General features: G+C 35.1%; 1 protein-coding gene across 4 annotated transcripts; it reads right to left on the reverse strand.

Annotated features, from left to right (window-relative positions):
• Positions 1-1,133: 1,133 nt before the first annotated feature.
• On the reverse strand, positions 1,134-20,040 carry LOC148603032 (uncharacterized). 4 transcript variants are annotated; one of them, XM_088551646.1, is made up of 12 exons: positions 19,970-20,040; positions 17,619-17,681; positions 17,037-17,052; positions 16,402-16,643; positions 15,544-16,087; positions 15,102-15,208; positions 12,710-13,954; positions 9,252-9,282; positions 8,024-8,307; positions 7,406-7,436; positions 6,823-7,111; positions 1,134-1,447 (listed from the first exon to the last, which is right to left on the reverse strand). In XM_088551646.1, the coding sequence occupies exons 4-12, from the start codon at positions 16,630-16,632 to the stop codon at positions 1,378-1,380; spliced, it is 2,832 nt and encodes a 943-aa protein (XP_088407772.1). In that variant the 5' UTR covers positions 16,633-16,643; positions 17,037-17,052; positions 17,619-17,681; positions 19,970-20,040; the 3' UTR covers positions 1,134-1,377. The 4 variants fall into 4 exon arrangements, with proteins under 4 accessions (XP_088407772.1, XP_088407770.1, XP_088407771.1 ...); XM_088551644.1 differs by lacking the exons at positions 17,619-17,681; positions 19,970-20,040 and adding an exon at positions 3,856-3,879 and having other exon boundaries at positions 17,037-17,227; XM_088551645.1 differs by lacking the exons at positions 17,037-17,052; positions 19,970-20,040 and having other exon boundaries at positions 17,619-18,883.
• Positions 20,041-20,148: the final 108 nt, after the last annotated feature.

The raw sequence follows: 20,148 nt of genomic DNA on the forward strand, positions 1-20,148 counted from the left end.
TTTTCTGTTGTTGTTTTTCCATTCCTAGATGGTAATATTCATGGTATTTGGTCCATTTTGTTCGTATTGGTAATTACATTGTCAGATTTTTATGAACGTAACTAGTTCCGCACAGAAAAGCTTTTGCACCAAGGGTATCGATATAACAAACAAGAGATGCTGGTCATTGATATGTCTTTATGTCGTTATTTTACTTTGTAGTTTTATTTTGACGATGTGTTATTGTTCTGGTACCGTGGATTGTAATACCTTTGTTGTCGGGGCCTTTCACAACTTACTTAAAAGTGACTGTGTTTAAACTTGTTTAATACGTTACTGGTGATATTTGAAAGTAGTTACTAATTTGTTTTTAAGTTATTCGCAAGTACATTTCGTGTCCGTCTCTTTTGTTTTACTATAATGTTTATTCAAATAAAAATATCAGAGTTGTCTCTCTTACACCACCAGTCTACACTGTTTTATTATCATGAATAGTATGGAAAGCTAGGCATATAATAACTAATTTTTAAAAATGAAACCTAACTTCAAAAATTGTTTAGAACTCTGACGGTTTCAGTTGTAGCATAAAATGTAGATCTGTTTGTATAGAATATTTTACAAATGTTCAAAGCCTTTAAGTGTTAGAGTTTTTTTTTTGTAAGAATCAGGCAAATGTGAAAAATCACAAACATGCATGTCAAAATCCCACCGATTTGACAATATAATTTCGCCCAAGGATGCTTTCTCTAGTTTAAGACCATTATTTTATCTCTACTTCACTCACTGGATTTGCTCTTAAATTTCTCAACAGAATATGAGAAAAATGCGGTTTTCGACAGAGTTATATCCCATTGAACGATTCATTTTAGTGCATTTCAATGAAAACATAACTCAATTCACCAAAATGAAACAAAAGTGTATGGAAAGTTCTGTCTGTTTTCCTTGATTCTGATGGTTCAAATAGTCTTTACAAATTAAAACATTCAAAATAGTGGTAGTTTCATATAATGTTTCACCAACCGCCTGATTCTTACAGGGATCGACAATTAACTAACCAATTATCTAAAGATGGACAAAGGGCAGACGTACATTCAAAACACCATCAACCAGTATGTCTTAGTTATTTGAATAAAAACAAGCAAAACGACTTAATGTTAGGTAGAAAATACTTTATTGATAAAAGATATATATATGAATTTCTTTTAATTCTATTTTGGACAGGCCATCCATGTAACTCTAAGACCATATAAAACCGTTGATGCCCATGTCGTCAGTTTAATCGTTGCGCTAGTTCTGGTTAACGATGAGGTGGAAGCATCTGCTCGAACTCCAGCGTTGCTACTCGCAACCAGCAGACGAATTCCGTACACAAAAGAAGGTGTCGACGAGAATGGTGGGTCAAATATCACTTGTGTACTGACAGGAAATACCCGATCCAATGAATGGCGTCCGAACTCTCCAGATTGACCTAAAAGAAAAGTAGTAATTGATAAATGTGTATATTACATTGAGAGATCCAAAATTGAGAATAAATAGTTCAGTGTTTATATCAGAAATTTTGTAAGATGAGCCAATATCATACAGTGGCATATCCAGACGGGTGCATTGGGTTGGCACGACCCACGTTTTATTGGTTTGTTTGTTGTTTGTTTGTTGGGGTTTGACGTCCGAGCAGCAATATTTCAACTATATTCAGACGATGAACATGAAATTGATAAAATGAACATGAAATGATGATAAAATGAAAAAGGGATGGGACACAAGGATAATGGGGTCGACATATTTTGATTGCCACTGGAAATAGGGAGAAATGGGTAGGGTCGGGCAATTTAGCCTCCTGTGGCGGAGCCCTATGGTTCCTACTCCGGGAGAATACCACAGTAGGGTTCTTTAACGTGCGAGGAACGTGGCATCTTTCTCAACACGGTGCACAACTATGGTTTGCGGACAGGTTTTCCGTATTATAGCCTGACGACCCCAGCATGTAACACGCCAGGGGTACCCCATTCCACCACCTGGGTCACACATCCCAAATGTTCTGTGGGCAGAGCGTCCTAGCCCCCGGTTAGGGTTCTGAGCACTATTTAGTCGCCTTTTACGACAAGCTTAGCGCTGCTGCAGGCCTATTCTTTTAACAACCGGACCTGCACGGGACTAAAAGTTTTATTGGAAAATAAGCCATTTTCATGTGTAAAATTGACAGAAAATAGCAAATAACTTTTTGACGCATAGCATAGGGACTTTTATATATCTCATTATGGACACATCAACTGGTTTTGACACAAAAGGTATGATTAAAGAATTCCTACTTTAAGGGTATTAATCAAAGACCTTTGCTTTGACCCGTGTTACTGTTCAGGAAAACGCTGGCATCAGAATCATCAAAATACGCGAGAGTTCTCATTGTCGTAGGAGGATCGAGGAGGAAGTAACATAAAAAAAAACAGATCGCTCAAAGAAAATCTGAGGTAATAACAAAATTACAGAACTGTTAATAGCAAATCATGAAGAGAGATACCACATCGTACAAATTGGTAAATCCAAATTGAATGATAAACCGAAAAAGATTAAATTAGCGCTATGTTCCTCACATGTGATTAATTCCATTACACGTGGTAGAACTTTGTGGTGATGGATTTTGGCTTTCTATTTTGATATTTTTGGTTATGAGTACTTCTTGTATACAACTAATTTTTGAATTTATATCTTATTTGATTCTAATGTTGCTGGTGAGAGGTTACTACTTAAAACACGTGTGCAGCACACCGAAATATGCAATATATATAACTGGTATAATTGTATTTTCGAACTGGCATTTTAAATTTAGTGATATACTGTGTTGAACCAGGTTGTATGGCTAGCCGAGATCCTTCCCCCGCTTCAATAATGGCCTTAATTGTATCAGTATAACTCAAAATCGGTAAAATTTAAATCAGCACAGCATTAGACTAGACGACCAATAAAAAAACCGTTATTAATTGTTCCGTAGTGACGGAATAATCTGCGATAGGATCTTGATATCCACAAAGAAACTTTTTAAGAGGATGGGACGAAACATATGGCATGCAGACATCTTTATCAATGGCAGTATAATGGATAAGAAACATATGGGAACATACAGACCTTGAATAGAAAAAAAACTTATATTACGCATAATCGAAACGCTTACTTAAAAATGACAGTATATGTAATTGCCAACACCTAGAACATCAGACGTAAAACAAGAGAGAAAGTGGACTAGGATACTAGGATAAACACATGTTGTCACAATAGAGGAATTACCAAGAGAAAAGCCAAACAAGTTAAAGAAGAGCAACTAATATCAAACAAGGATGGAGAAGTGGAATGTTACCAGATCATTGACAAAGGATAGAGGAGGATGAACAGTCTGCGTGAACGCTTTATGCAACATCTTACAAGGAGGAAAAGTAAAGTAAGGTGACATTAAAAAGGACGTAATGGTTAAAAAATGCCAGAAAGTTTCCTTGGCGGATTCTTACTACTTACTGTTTTCACCTTTACTTACCAAATACACATAAATCTCTCGGTCTTATATGAGCCATCATGATTTATATGTTTGATCTTACTATACAATCGTTGCGTCGCAAGCTAGGCCTTACATCTCAATTCTTAACCAGCAGAAGAACGAAAGTTGTATACTCAAGTTACTAGTAAAATCACCTCCCCCTCAGAAAAAAACAAACATACAAACCAACAAGCAAAAACAACAACAACAAAAACACAAACAAACAAAAATTGGATATTGCTCTTCCTTCTGGCGCACCTTCTACTATGATAATATTCGTTTAAGTGGAATGGGGACATGGAATGGGGACATAAATTTCAAACTTTTCATAAAAATTGTTTTGTACTTACATTTTTCAGTGCTCTTTTTGGCATCTAAAATTGAAAATACATGATTTTGAAATGAACATAATATAATGCTGGAAATGTTACGAAAACAATTGAAAAGTAACGTATAAGTATTTTTGTCGATGATCAACATGTGACCAAAATTTTAATTGTTTCCAAAATAGTAAGGAAAGGTACGTTTGAAGTAAGACCAGGTTCTAGTTTAAAATTGACAAAATATTTTGTTTGTTTGTTGGGGTTTCACGTCCGAGCAGTAATATTTCAACTATATTCAGACGATGGTAATGAAATTGATGATAAACTAAACATGAAAGAGTAATCAAGGGAACCAAGGTTATAGGGTAATCAAAAGAATGTAATCCAGGGACAAAGACCAGACATGGAAAACAGACATACACAACAATGAACATAAAGTAACTAAAATCATACATACAAAGTAACAAAAGTACATGAGCAACTCGGACTCCACTAAAAACTGGGAGCATGGACCAGGTGCACCGGTAGGGTAAGCGTCCTCTGCTTTTCTAGAAACACCCGCCGAGTTGCTCATAAAAAGTCATGTCCGGGGTAGACAAACAAGGAAATGAAAACTATGACCCGTTGAATAAATCAGTTTCAGTTTTCATGGTGCTGATGGATACACCATAACGAACCACGAGTTCATGATGACGACCATAAAACTTCTGTAGTGATGACATCAATCTTGTAGCAACATAACCCTGTTCCAGAAGCCTATTTGTTAGAGTTCTAGCGCGATACAAAAAGTCTGCGTAGTTTCGGCAAGCTCTGGCATAACGTATGAGTTGTGATATGAACGCTCCATACGCAGGAGCCGAAGGGATGTTGCCACAGATGAAAGGAAAGTTGACAATTCTGAATGAAAAGTCATCACGTTTGTCGTAAAGTTTGGTCAATAGTTTTCCTTTACCATCGATTTCTAAGTGCAGGTCAAGATATGAGGCTGACTTCACAGTGTCTGTAGTATCTGTTATCTGAAGCTCTTTTGGGTAGATGCGATGTATCAAATCCCCGAAATTAGAATTGTTTGAAGATAACACGTCATCTATATAGCGGAAACTGAGATTGAAGGATCTAGCCAAACAATATTCTTTCTTTCTGATCAGATCAGCTATAAAGTCAGCCTCTTTAGAGTGAAGGAATAGGTCAGCTAGTAAAGGAGCACAATTTGTTCCCATTGGAATGCCGACCGTTTGTTGAAAAACACGTCCACCACACTGGACAAATATGTTGTCGATTAAAAATTCCAGCATTTTGTAAACATCTTCCTCTGTATATTTGGAAGATGATTTGGAATTATTTCTTACAAAGTATGAGGAATCTCTACCAAGAACTATATATTTGTATCTAGGTGTACCATCTTTTTTGGAAAAACAACGATGTATAATGTTTTTAAGTCGGGATTTTAACTGAGTATGGGGAATAGAAGTATACAGTGTTGAAAAATCATAGGTTTTAATGCTATTATATTCAGATAATAGTCTTGAACTGATTGTCTCCAAAAGATCTTTTGAATTTTTCAGGATCCACATTGAATTAATACCACTACGGGAGTAACAAGTGTTGTGGTAGGACTGTAGATCATCTTTGACAGTTGTGAGTACAGAAGTTAAAAGTTTTGAAAGATGTTTGGTGGTACATTTTGCAGATCCAGCTATGAAACGATGTTTGTATGGATTCTTGTGAAGTTTAGGAATCCAGTACATAGACGGTAAATCACAATCATCGTCCTTGGCAGAGAGACCAAAAGAGGATAGCACAGATTTATGGTTTTCCACAATCTCTTCTTTGGAAAGAGTGGTAGCAGTGTAGGTCTTATTATTTAAAACTTTAAAACTATATTTAAATTTCAAACTGCTATTATTTTCTACGTCTACCTCTGATAATAAACATTGGATATAAAATGTTTTGCAGACAAAACAATGTTGTTTTGGGCTTTGTCTGCTGGTACGACAACATATTTGTCATGTATAGTAGACAATGTTTTTGCTACATCGGGGTCTTTGAAAACTGATATAGCCTTGGCACTCATTGACCTACTTAAAACTTTCATTCGTTTCAAAATTAAAGACCTCACGGCCTTCAACCACTCTGACAGAGAATCGATGTCTTGTTCTCGTTTTATCCATTTTCTTGCATAGTCCTCGACGGCATCCATAAGAACTTTAAAGTTATAATTCCAATTTATGGAGCGTGGTTCCTAGGGACCTTTAGAAAGGATATTACGCAGAGATTCGTTTTCGATAATGGTTAAATCTCCCGTAACGACGTGACCAGAAGGACCATATTCGAATGATGATAAAATGATGATAAAATGAACATGAAATGATGATCAAATGAAAAAGGGATGGGACACAAGGACAATGGAGTCGAAAAATTTGGATCGCCATTGGAAATAGGGAGAGGTGGGTAGGGTCGGGCAATTTAGCCTCCTGTGGCGGAGCCCTATGGTTCCTACTCCGGGAGAATACCACAGTAGGGTTCTTTAACGCGCGAGGAACGTGGCATCTTTCCCAACACGGTGCACCACGATGGTTTGCGGTCAGGTTTTCCGTATTATAGCCTGACAACCCCAGCATGTAACACGCCAGGGGTACCCCATTCCACCACCTGGGGCACACAACCCAGTTGCTATGTGGGCAGAGCGCCCTAGCCCCCGGCTAGAGTTCTGAGCACTATTTAGTCGCCTTTTACGACAAGCTTAGCGCTGCTGCAGGCCTATTCTTTTAACACCCGGACCTGCACGGGGTGGATGATAAAGAAAAAAATAATATCAAGATAGCGTGTTTAAAGTGCTATCTGAAGTGAAAAAGCTAAATATCACATTTATTGGAGAGAGAAAAAACAATCAGTTTGGAAGATTGAAATAAATTCAAGGCCGATAACCTAATATATGATACAAAGTATATCATAAAAAAGCAGCGTCTACTCAACATAATAATGAATTATTACTTGTGCAAACTTCCACAAAGAAAAGCGAATCCACCCGATTTGCATTCCTTGACAGCAGTCATCAATCTGAACATTGTCGGTTTCGGATTCTCCATATGTTTCCACTTGGTTAAGATCCCTTTAATCTGATCCCTCATTTTTCCATAATTGTTGTAGATCACTTCTTCTACGTCATAGATGGTTAATCCGAGTTCAATGCCAAGTTGAATTACACAATTCCCCATTTTAGTTGGGAGATCCTCTAAAATATCATCATTTGGGGTGTCGTACAATTTTTTCTCTCCCAAAACTGAAAATGAATTTATCAAGATATTGAAAATTGATAAATGATGATCTTGTATTACGTTTTAGACCAACTTACATTACATGATGATATGAAGTTATTGTTTCAAAATATTTAATCGTGTTATTTTTCATTGAAACTTTATATGTTTAATAATATGTATGTTTAAATTTCAAGGTTATTAAACTATACTATTTCTGGCTATTTCTAACAAAATTTGGAAACGAAACATACATAAAGATGATTTTTTAAGTAAACAGATAAAGTGTGGTTATCAGTTAGAACCTATTTGTAACTTACCTAGTATGCTACTTGTGTCCTCCCCAAAGACCTTAAAGAAAAATGACTAAAAGATCACGTAAATAAATAAAATCCACTCTTATTATGTTTATCAACGAATTATACGATGTAATTTGAATGCTTTAACGTATATGGCTTCCCCAGATGAAAATATAAAAAGAAAAAAAAACAATAACAAAATATTACGAATGATTATCGAAACGCAAGACTTAACGAGCAAACCAAAAGAAAATATCAAATTTTAATCGACATAATCAATCGTAATGTTGACGTTGAAATACTCCTCGGTTATTTGCCTTGTGAATATACATACAGAAACCAATGCGTTTTATGCTAAATGTGAACTCTTGCCCCCATTTATACTTTAGGTGCTGTGAAAAAATCTGATATTGCCAAAAAACGTGCATTTATTGAAGTGCAAAAATGAAAGATCTTCTAATTTTATAAGACTTAAAAAATATTATTCAATACCATTGTCTGATGCCTTCACCTCTCAAGACACATTATTCTCCATTATGGGGTTGTCTGTCTTACTTCGAACATATACTCTTTTTAAACATACACTCAACACTGCTTCAATTTAATATCAACATTGTTTTCTAAAAGATTCCAAAATACCTGGCATAAAAGATGTTGGGAATAACCAATACTTTCTATAGCAGGTAGAAAATCTTTTAACTTTAGGTCTGGAATTGTCTCCTTTTCCTTCCATGTAAATAGCATCATAGCATTCTGTTCTAGTGGTTTATTTCGTTCATAACGGGATCTTGTTTCATCGACCTCATTTGCTGTAAAACCCAGGTGAATCATAAATTCTCTAAACTTAATTTGATTCATTTGTTTCGCCAATCGAACAAGTTGCTTATCTGAAGGTTGTTTGTCTAATTTAAAGGCTGCTAAACCTGTGAGTGAAAAAAAAAAACAATTTAATAAGTTAAACCTTCAAATCCCGATCTTTTATTCCTAAGGCCTAATTGATATTTACCGTCGCCTCGCATGCGTAAAACAATCATTTTACATGCTGCATCTTGAATGTTGTAATGTTATCCTTAAAATCAAAATTAATCATATGTATCAAATGCCAAATTGTCAATGAATACCGATTTGATTTCCTCATTTACCATAACCTGACAAATACCCCAACACCTACCTCCATATTTCCATATTACACATGTAGTTGGAAGTTTCTTGATAAATTTATCTATCATTTCATTTTCAAATTATGTTATTCCGGATATACATTTTCTTATAGGTTTACATTAGTTTTCATTTATCATGTCGTTATATTCTTGATGGTGACAGGCTGTTTGTTGTTGTTTTCATTTTTTTGTTTGTTTTATTTTTGCGTATTAAATTTTTGAAATTTATGAAATATAAATTTAAAATATGAATTTGTGTAAGAATTTCAAAATAATCTACTATGACCGGATCACCATTTTTTTGCAAAATTCTCTTGTCTTGTCAATACTGTCAGTTTTAGAAAAATCACGATTCCTCGATATGTTTTCATCTGGCTTGTATAATTTTGTGTTGTTACATTCTCAAAATATTCTACGCTTTTTCTTATTTTCAGTTTAATTATAATTGCCTTTGTCGGTACTTTTCGACATGTTCAAAGAAAATTGCCCCGTTTCCAATGAAAGACATTTTTAATGGATTTAGCTTAAAATACGATTCGTCGACTGTTAAGAAAATCTATCCGGAAATACGGTTAATATTTGCGTGTTCCAACAAAGATTAGTATTCTTTCAAATGAAAATACATCTACTAAAACTTGTTTCGAAGATTTTACCACATTTTAGCAATTTATGTATATTCATGTTATCATTTGCATTAGTATACATACCACTGCAATCTGATTCACAACATTTGCTACTCTGAAAAATAACAAACTTTGACAGACAGAATTATACGTCGTAATCAAGCGCGTTTACTGTTTGTTGACAAACATAATAATAGTTTTTAAATATACAAAACGAACTGTACTTGGTGGTCGTAGCAGTTAAAGATGTTGCCATATACAGTGTACGTAGTTAGTACCTATTAGAGATAATCGGATAATCACAATACGTACCAAACGTTCTTACCCAACGAAAGAATATCAAAAGAGTCAGTATTTTAAATTATGGTTATCTCCCTTATTTCAAGTTTTGTGAAACACTGTTGCAGTAAAGATTCAAAGCAGATATACATTAAGTTTGAAAAAAATAAGCAACTTGTTTAGTATTATATATCAAACGTGAATTCTATGCTTATTTGTGGTCCAAAGAAAGTATCGTCTTTTGTGTAAGCATACTCGCTTTTCACAATACAGTATGTACACAGTACAAGAAAACTTGCATTTTGATTCTGATTATGCTTTTCGTTTACTTTTTTCACAGCTGGATTTCGATAGATAATCTTTAATGATTTATTATTTTAATCGTATTTACATGTTTTATGAAGATAAGGGAAAACTATTTTACTGGTAACATTTTCATTTTTTTTCTGGTTAAAAGTATCTCCCTTTGCAAACAGAATATGATCAATATGCTAAATATCGGTCTGGATCTACAGAATATAATTAACAATACAAATAGTTGTCTTCCAGACGATATTCTCGTGCATCATTCTTATGGTTGAAGCCCAGGGGCTTGCTCCTACTATCAAATATGACGCCCCATAATTATATAGCCTATACAAGGGTGATCCCAGATTTTACCATTCTTACTCAATTTCGATAATCGCTTGGACCAAAAGTGAAACTACTGCGACCTTGACATCGCCAGACAGACAATAGAAAGCATGGGGAAATTCGTGTTCCTAGTGTTATCGCAAATAAGTACATCTCCGTCTAAGAATAAGGCAAAATGTGAATAAATTGTGGCACCTGAAGAAAAAAAAAACACACGGATTTTATTGCATTATCCAAGTATTTTTATTTCATAACCTCCAGAAGTGTAAAGTTTGTCTTTGTAAGATATTTGATGGAAAAGTGTTAGGAAACACATTTTCCCTATAAACAAGCAGACAATCTAAGTAACAGCTGCTTCATGATTAGATGTAGTGAATATATTTAAGTTTAAAAAGACCAAGTTGAGAATAATGATGTACCACTTATTGCCTGATTTTTAAACATAATGGTACTGAAGCATTTATCTAGCGATTTCAAGGTTGCTGTAATTTCACTTTCAGTCCAATTAGATTCATCATTTGTCAAGTGATTGGTAAGCAGTAAATAGTGATATATTCGATTTCATTTTTTAAAAAAAGAGTTAAATCGAGGCACCCTCAAAGCTGGGATCATTCTTATATGGATTATATACTAGCGGGGCTGCATATTTGATAGTGGGAGCAATCACTAGTGGTGCTGCATATTTGATAGTGTACCAATTAAATTAGTTTTGTTAGATTTAATTTAATTTACATAATTATATATTTTCTTTACTTTTGGTATATTGGTGACTCAAGTCACGTTATCACTTCTGTACTAACCACGAGATACAAATTGTCAACACTCTCAAACCAATATATGCTGTAACTTCGTCATTGATTTTATTATTAATTTTATGAATAAATACAAGTTGTATTGCTATTAAATATTCAGCATGATTGAACGGAATCCATTAGAAAGGAGAGGCACAAACCAGGTGACAAGCCTAAATTATTATTGTATGCCCCCGAGACAGTCGAAGGGGGCATATTAATTTACCCCTGACTGTTCGTTCTTCCGTCCGTCTGGATTACACATGATCATGGCTTGTCCGGCTATCTTCTCGTACAGTTTTTGAACTACTTTTAAAACATTTTACAGAATATTTCTACACACGATGAAGGTGTACATTCCCAAAGATTTTGATTTTCGTGAATTATTACGGAAATTGGTGATAGTTACACTTAGTCATTTTACTCAGAAATATATGGATCATGGCTTGTCCGGCTATCTCCACTTAGTTTTTGAACTACATTTAAAATATTTTACAGGATATTTCTACACATGATGAATGTGTGCACAGCTGAAGGAGTTTGATCTTCGTGAAATATTACGGATAATTGGTGATAGTTAGACTTATCCATTTTCATCAGAAATAGGGCTATATGGCTTGTTTGGCTATCTACTCCTGTAGCCTTTAAACTACATCTAAAATATTTTTGCAGGATGTTTCTACACATAATGATGGTGTGCAAGGTCATACGACCTGGTTTTTTGTGGAATATTACGGAACTGGGTGATAGTTGGACTTTGTAACCTTTGTCAGAAATATACCCCAAGCATAAGGATTTGTTATTGAGGTATTAACATTTTGTATGTGTCCGTCAGTCCGTCCATTAGTCTTCTTTTTCTCATCGCAAGTATTTTTGCAGTGCTTAGCCTAACATACCAAATATTTACTGCTTCAACCAACAATACATAATCTTTCTGAATCTGAAGACCATGTCTTCATACAACAAAAAAAACATGTTCTTAATTTGGCAAGTCTAGCGAGCAGGATCATCATTAGTATCTTACAGACACATTTGATTTACTAGAAAAGTTATACTACTAACAAATGGCCCGAGGGCTCCTGTGACAAACAGGACTTCTATTTTTTTTTTCTCTAAACTCTCCCCACCCTCCACAATTAGACCAATTTCTTTTAAAATCAATCCCAACCCTAACCACCTTACCACTTACCACTAATCATTTGTAAGGTTTGTAGGAATGTAATTAGAGACTGAGGCAGTGTCCAAGCCTAAATAGTTGGGTGGTTTTTTTTAATTACCCCTCCCCCTTCTGAAAAATCTGTTTCCCGTGAACAGATTTCTGAGAAAAATCAAACTAATTCAAGATTTCATCCCTTCTAATCATTCACCAAAGTTTGAACCCTACCATTGCATACAAATCCCATATCATTAACGCGTTTTGCACTTTCCTTGAAATTTATGTAATCTGCAAACTAACTTATTTGACGAAACTAAGGAAAGGGGAATAAATAGAATGTAAATTTGGGACTTGTTGCATCAAGAAGGTTCGTATCAAGATCTAGAACTCATCTATTTTAGGACATTTCTGTGAAAAGAAAGATAACTCGAATGTATTTTTATTACCTTTTTACATTATGTCCATTCGTTAAGTTAGTTATCCGATTATCTCTATTTAAGCATAATGAACATAATGTTTTTAAAGTCTTTATCACATTTGATATGTTTGTTATTTAAACATTCCTATCAACAATTATTGCTGTCATTTTTTTGTTTAGTGAACTCCTTTGTCGTTTTGTTCTATTTGCATATGACTGGGGGAAAAATTGTAAAGAAATCTTTCGAAAATGCATGATAAAATACCTTTTCAAATATCCAATACAGGAGATATTTTGTGTCATGTTCAATCCCATGTTTCTTACATTTCCACCTTTGCGTCTTTCCTAGTGAGTGCTCAGAAATAAAACATCTATCATTGTTCTTACAAATAATGCCAAACTCGATATCATACATGCTTTCTACACAGTAGTTGGGTTGATATTTTCCAAACGTGCGAAGATAGAATTCTATCACTCCTTTTAAAGCTTGTGTCAAGCATTCTTGAATACTTGCTGCAACGTCAGGGGATATTTGATCGTTTGATGTATTGTGTACTAAACACACAGTAACACAGTTTCTCTCCATAAATAGTCTCATGTCAGTTTGGGCATCTACTTCCAGCACAGCTGCTTGAAAATATAAGCATAATTGTTCATTTGTTTTCTTCAAACTCCATATGCTGGTTACTGCTCCTATAAGTTTAAAGGCTAGAGCGGATGGAATGTCCAAATTCTTCAAATTGTAAGAGAGGCAAATGGATCGACCGGCTAGATTTGGGATGTTCATCATTTCTTTTGGAGCGCGTTTCTTCACCATGCATGGTACTAAGTAGTGGTTTGAAATATTTTCATTTTTGAAGTTTTTCGACTCCACTAAAACCTCAAGGTGAATCAACAAACATATCGCAAAATCTTTATGTTCATCTGTTGGCAGAATCTTGTCAAAAGGGTCCTGTGACCAAATAATATACAAGTCTTCTTTCCTGATCATACTTGTTTGATGCAATCGCTCAAATATGTTCTCAATCCGTACATCTTCTGGCCAAAATAGTTTATCTGTGATAAAGGATCTTAAGATATTTACCATTGACGTCGGTTGGATGACTATAAACTGGTTCAGTCCGGGTTGATTGAAGTACATTAATTTCCCTAAAGAGTGTTGTTTGGTAATGAAAACCTCTAGTTGTTCACTGGAGATCGCAAGATCTTCGTTATTCTGATTTATCTCTGTTAATTCATCTTTCCGAAGTATGGTTGTCCCCTGTTCACATAAGTCGGAAATCGACAACTCTAGTGGAACCCAAGCTACTGGCATCATTTGTCCCCAGGTTGGTTGCCTCAAAGCTATTTCAACTAACGTATTTTGTAGCCGTTTTATTTCTGAGTCATTTGGATCTGTTGCGTTCATAAAAAAAAGATCGTTGTAACGGATATGACTTGTATGTCTATGTTTATTAAACCTTGTTGTTAATTCATTTATGTAATCCTTTCTCAGACTTTCTTGTCTTTCCTGAAATACAAATTACATCTCTTAGTCATTGGAGAATAAAAAGAACTAAAATAGCATTAAAGTATTCATTAAGGAAGTCTCAATATTATACTAATTCCAACAAAAAAAAAAGTCATTCCGTCATTGAGGATTAAAAATGAGGCATAGGGAACCGTAAATGTACTATTTTAACTGATGTGGAACTAATTGACAATAATTAAATTTTACTTTATCTGTAAATGTTAATATAATATTAAATGTTTGTTTGTTTGTTGGGGTTTAACGTCCGAGCAGCAATATTTCAGCTATATTCAGACGATGAACATGAAATTGATGATAAAATGAATATGAAATGATGATAAAATGAAAAAGGGATGGGACACAAGGACGATGGGGTCGACAAATTTTGATTGCCACTGGAAATAGGGAGAGGTGGGTAGGGTCGGGCAATTTAGCCTCCTGTGGCAGAGCCCTATGGTTCCTACTCCGGGAGAATACCGCAGTAGGGTTCTTTGACGTGCGAGGAACGTGGCATCTTTCCCAACACGGTGCACCACTTTGGTTTGCGGTCAGGGTTTACGCATTATAGCCTGACAACCTCACCATGTAACACGCCAGGGGTACCCCATTCCACCACCTGGGGCACACATCCCAGTTGTTCTGTGGGCAGAGCGCCCTAGCCGGAGTTCTCAACACTATTTAGTCGCCTTTTACGACAAGCTTAGCGCTGCTGCAGGGCTATTCTTTTGACACCCGGACCTGAACGGGGCTAGTATTAAATGAAAATAATGACTGTTTGATTTTGAAACACGCATTAATTATATGTGTTTATGCGATAAGAAGACCTTGGATAGTGGCATTGAGAACTAAATTGGGTCAAAGAACATTAATGACCAGGGTAAATGAGAAATGTTGAAAGTTTATGTCATAGAAGAGCTGAAAAAGTAATATAAAAGACGTCTTGGTTTGTCAAACTTGTTGTCTCTGATTTTTGTCAAATGTAATATGGGTAAAAATTCAATGCAATTCAAACACGCATTTTTTAATGTTTTTTCTCGTTTTTGTTTTCGACTATCATTTCATATATCACGTAAAACATTTAATATGTCATTAGAAATACAACCAAAATAACAAAAAGACTTATATCACGATATTTAATCAAATTTACCTGTGGAACTTTATCTTTATGTGTTGCGCCAAACAGAATTACTGGCATAATGTCTTCACCAAAATTGCAACACATCAGTACAGAGTCTACCCAGTGAATAAGTGTTTCTGGAAATGACAAACAACATTAAACATTGATATAGTTTATATTAATTGGTAAGCTTTCAGGTCACTGTTATTTTTCATCTTAACATACTTGACATTTAACATTCATCAAAATTCTCATTTGATATTTTTAAAATTAAAAACAAACAAGGGAAGAAAAAATATTATAAAAAGCGAAAGTGTAAAAACAGAAAATGATGCATAATGCAAAATTTCAGCTATATTCAGACGAAATATTGTTACGGAAACGTCTTAATATTTCTGAAAGAAATAAAGGACTAGATTGGAAAAAGTGCATAAAACAATTGATTCACGATCAAAACCTATATTGAAATTACCAATGGCTGTGATATCGGGTTGATCTGTTGCAACCAACAACCCCTCGCTACCATCAAAGAGGAGGACAAACGTCCCCTTGTATTGAATGAACAGTTGATGTGTCAAATCAAAGCATCTTTGCCCACCAAAGTCAACCAGGTCAGATGGGGCTATCTTCATGTTGTATCTCCCACTCCTTACTTGTTTCATTATCTGTTCACGAATGGACTCCTTTGTTTGGTGAACGGAATATGCATTGATATTGTTTTTCTTTTCCATAAATTTAGGATAAGAAAAATTGGCCATTTTGCTTGTTGTATAGGGGGTGAGATAAGTTTCTTCATCCTCTCTTATAAGCTGTGTTGAGTAAGATTCTTCATCATGTTCGAGTTGGTGAATCATGGGTTTTTCTTTATTTTCTTTGTAGCTTTGTTTTTCTTCAGTCTGTGAGCTTTGATGGGTAATATATTCTTCATATGTGTTCATGCTATCTTGTATTTCACATCGCCCTAGTTTTTCAAGTGCGTCCTTTTTCTGAATTGATTGTTGTTGCTCTTCCATTTTCTAAAATATATTATGTTACATGTAACTGGTTTACTTTATTGATTTAAAATAAGATGTTTAGATAAAATTGATATAGCCTTTTTAGCGAATGTCAAAAATGTTTGCGTCCTTTTCCTTAACAAATGCTAATATTTTATATTTGATAAATACTATTGCTCAGAAGTTTCAAAAAGTAATAATCCAAAAAAATATAATGCATCATCTAATGATGGTTTGTTCTGTCACAAATTGCTGAAGCCAATTTATCAATTGAAGTTTAAAGTATGTTACGAAAATAAATTCATTACTTTCATTTTTACATAGCTAGTACATACGTTTTGTAAAGGAATCATTGTTTTGTGTTCAAGGTCAATGCCATTTCTTCCGAAAAACAATGTCAAGCCATTGGTAGATAACCATGTCTTAGGAATCTCATCTCCTATAAATACGCTTGCTAGTGTCGTCTTACCCACCATGCATGGTCCAGAAAAGTAAACCTTGTTGTCATACGACTTGTAGGATCCTTTTTTCATTAGATCTGATAAAATTTTGTCAGACCTCATCATAGGGAGAAATCCTTATGGAAATAAAAATAAGAATTATGTTTACCAAGTGATACTTAATTTGTTTTATTGACTGTAACCAAGATTTTAATTGATCTAACATTCTCCTCAGTGTAATTGGCAATATCACAAAATTTAAAACACCTACAATTCTGATTCTTCATTCCTTGGATTATGCATAGTAGCACTTCTAGATGTTTTTGTCATAAGTACTTCTCGTATCGAACTATTTTTTGTTTGTTTATGTCGATCTTCCTATTGACTTTGGTTCTAATACTGCCGATAGTTAAGTTGATTCATTTTACTACTATTCAATGTTTTACCATGACGGGACAACACTATTTCTGGTAGTAACACTGACAAGATAGTACAAACATATAAAAAATACAGGGAAAAGTTTATCTTACCTAACGTTAAGATATTCTGTAAATATAATAGACACACGGACATTTATTTCAGTATGAATAGTAAAGCTACATCTTTTTATTATGTAACATTTATTTATTTTCCCTTTTCTTACATAAAATTGAGTGTGTATAAGGAAAGTACAGTCTATTATTTCCGCGGAAACACAAAAGCAAACTAAAACAACAAGAAACATAGATATGATAACAAAAAACCAACACAAAATATCGAGTCGTCTTTGTTTTAAGTGTATGCTTTCATGTCGTGCGTTGATAATTTTTTCATGTTTTTAGACCGTGAAAGATCTTGACTGATTACTTCCTTCATAAAGTCAGATGGCAATGGGGGAAAAAATTAACGCTAGTATATTTGAAATATCACTGCCGTCGTCAAAATGTTTGAAATTAAAAATTTAAATTTGTCTTTAAATCATAAATACCACTAAAGATATAAAGTTACAATATACCTGCTATGCTTGTGAAATGTGTAGATTTTGCATGATTCTTACAAAGACTATAAAACTATAAAAAGCCACCCACTTAAGACTACATGTGTTAATAACCGACGTAAATTAATTCATTTACCTTCAATAACCTTATAACATTCTGGTTATTACGTTTTTCTGCTAGATCTAGTGCAGTTTCCCCTTAAAATGATACATTTACATTAAATCAGCCTTTATCAAGCATTTCCTACCGTAACTATAATATATTCGACATTTCATTTTTCAATTTAATATAGTTAAATGGATTAAATCTTATAAAACATGCATTTTTCAAAGTTATTTCGTATTTTTTGCTAGATGTGAATAGTAAACATTTGACCGTAATTACTATAGTTTTATGTTACTGCAAAAACAAGATGGATGGTTTGCTCTCTCTTTTACGCAGATAGGATTTTGGTTTTGAAAAAAAAAATTAATAACATCAGCATGACAAAATTGCAATTTCAAATACAGCACCCGAACCTGTTATTTACATTAGCCATATACTAAATGTTATGTTATATTAAATGTTTGGATTAAATAAAAATGAATTCCGTCTTTATTACCGGTCGATTATCAAACCAATGGTAATCCTGAATGAAATTTTCAAAATTATCTACATGCCAAAAAATCCAAACAATTCCAAAATTCAGACTTCTAGGTTAAAACATACTATAACAGTACTTCTGTTCCCCATGCTCAGTTAGAGTCCCGACTTGTGGGTATTGTGCATCGTTATTTTTCCGAGGGGGGATGATGCACCTGGATGCTGGATGCAGGTATATAGTTCTTGGTAGAGATTCCTCGTGCTTTGTAAGAAATGATTCCAAATCATCTTCCAAATGTACAGAGGAGGATGTTTGCAAAATGCTGGAATTCTTAATCGACAGCATGTTTGTCCAGTGTGGTGGACGTGTTTTTCAACAAACGATCGGCATTCCAATGGGAACAAATTGTGCTCCTTTACTTGCTCACCTATTCCTTCACTCTTATGAGGCTGACTTTATAGTTGATCTGATCAGAGGGAGAGAATATCGTTTTCCTTCAATCTCAGTTTCCGCTATATAGATGACGTGTTGTCTTTGGGCAGTCCTAGTTTCGGGGGTTTGATGCGTCGCGTCTGCCCAAAAGGGTATGAGACAAAGGATACTACAGACACTGTGAAGTCAGCCTGATATCTTGACCTACACTTAGAAATCGATGTTAAAAGAAAAATTTTGACCAAACTTTATGACAAACGTGATGACTTTTCATTCAGAATTGTCAACTTTTCTTTCGTCTGTGGCAACATCCCTTCGGCTCCTGCGTGTGGAGTGTTCATATCACAACTCATACGTTATGCCAGAGCTTGCCGAGACTTTTCGTATCACGCTAGAATTCTAACAGGAACAGGGTTAGATTGAAGTCATCACTACAGAAATGTTATGGTCGTCATCATGAACTCGTGGATAGTTATTGTGTATCCATCAGCACCATGAGAACTGATTTATTCAACGGGTCATGGTTTTCCTTTCCTTGTTTGTCTACCCCGGACTTGACTTTTTATGAGCAACTCGGCGGGTGTTTCTAGAAAAGCAGAGGACGCTTACCCTACCTTAGCGTTAATCAAAAGAATGTAATCCATGGACAAAGACCAGACATGGAAAACACATACACAGCAAAGAACATTAAGTAACTAAAATCATACATACAAAGTAAAAAAAGCAAATGAGCAACTCGGACTCTACTAAAAACTGGGAACATGGACCAGGTGCACCGGTAGGGTAAGCGTCCTCTGCTTTTCTAGAAACACCCGCCGAGTTGCTCATAAAAATACGGTTTTAAAATTGTATATCATTTTTTTCACTCCAATTTCAAGGCACTCGTATGATGTTTGTTTGTTGGGGTTTAACGTCCGAGCAGCAATATTTCAGCTATATTCAGACAATGAACATGAAATGAAAAAAAGAAAGGATGGGTCACAAGGATAATAGGGTCGACAAATTTTGATTGCCACTGGAAAAAGGGGGGATGGGTAAGGTCGGGCAATTAAGCCTCCTGTGGCGGAGAGCAAAGGTTCCTACTCCTATCGAATACCACAGCAGGGTTCTTTAACGTGCGAGGAACGTGGCATCTTTTTCCAACACGGTGCACCACTATGGATTGCGGTCAGGTTTTCCGTATTATAGCCTGACAACCCCAGCATGTAACACGCCAGGGGTACCCCATTCCACCACCTGGGGCACACATCCCAGTTGCTCTGTGGGCAGAGCGCCTAGCCCCCGGCTAGGTTTCTGAGCACTGTTTAGTCGCCTTTTACGACAAGCTTAGCGCTGCTGCAGGTTTATTCTTTTAACACCCGGACCTGCACGGGGCGCACTCGTATGAAGGTAGTGTGCTAGATAAAAAAGACGATATATTCTTCATATTTTCCAACATGTTAATAAAATATTATGACAAAATGCAACTTATCTTTTTGTTCTGTGTGTCAAGAAAAGCCCCTTCCGCTATAAGACAGGAAACGGTTGATTCGTGACCCCAGTATGCTGCGACGTGTGATGGAGTATCGCCCTAGAATTATCGCAAGACAAGTATACATGGCTAATATTTTTAATGAATTTTGTAATATTAATATATGAATAAACTAAGAT

Source organism: Perna viridis, chromosome 11 (assembly GCF_037379345.1).
Source record: "Perna viridis isolate PV_CMFRI_1.1 ecotype Kerala chromosome 11, ASM3737934v1, whole genome shotgun sequence".
Lineage (NCBI taxonomy): Eukaryota > Metazoa > Mollusca > Bivalvia > Mytilida > Mytilidae > Perna > Perna viridis.

Coding starts and splice junctions, on each gene's coding strand:
- LOC148603032 (XM_088551643.1), bottom strand. CDS start 17,079: ATGTCCGTGTGTCTATTATATTTACAGAATATCTTAACGTTAG. Junction 15,209..15,543: donor ACCCGATATCACAGCCATTG/GTAATTTCAATA, acceptor TGTCATTTCCAG/AAACACTTATTCACTGGGTA. Junction 9,283..12,709: donor TGTATTGGATATTTGAAAAG/GTATTTTATCAT, acceptor GTTATTTTTCAG/AGTAGCAAATGTTGTGAATC.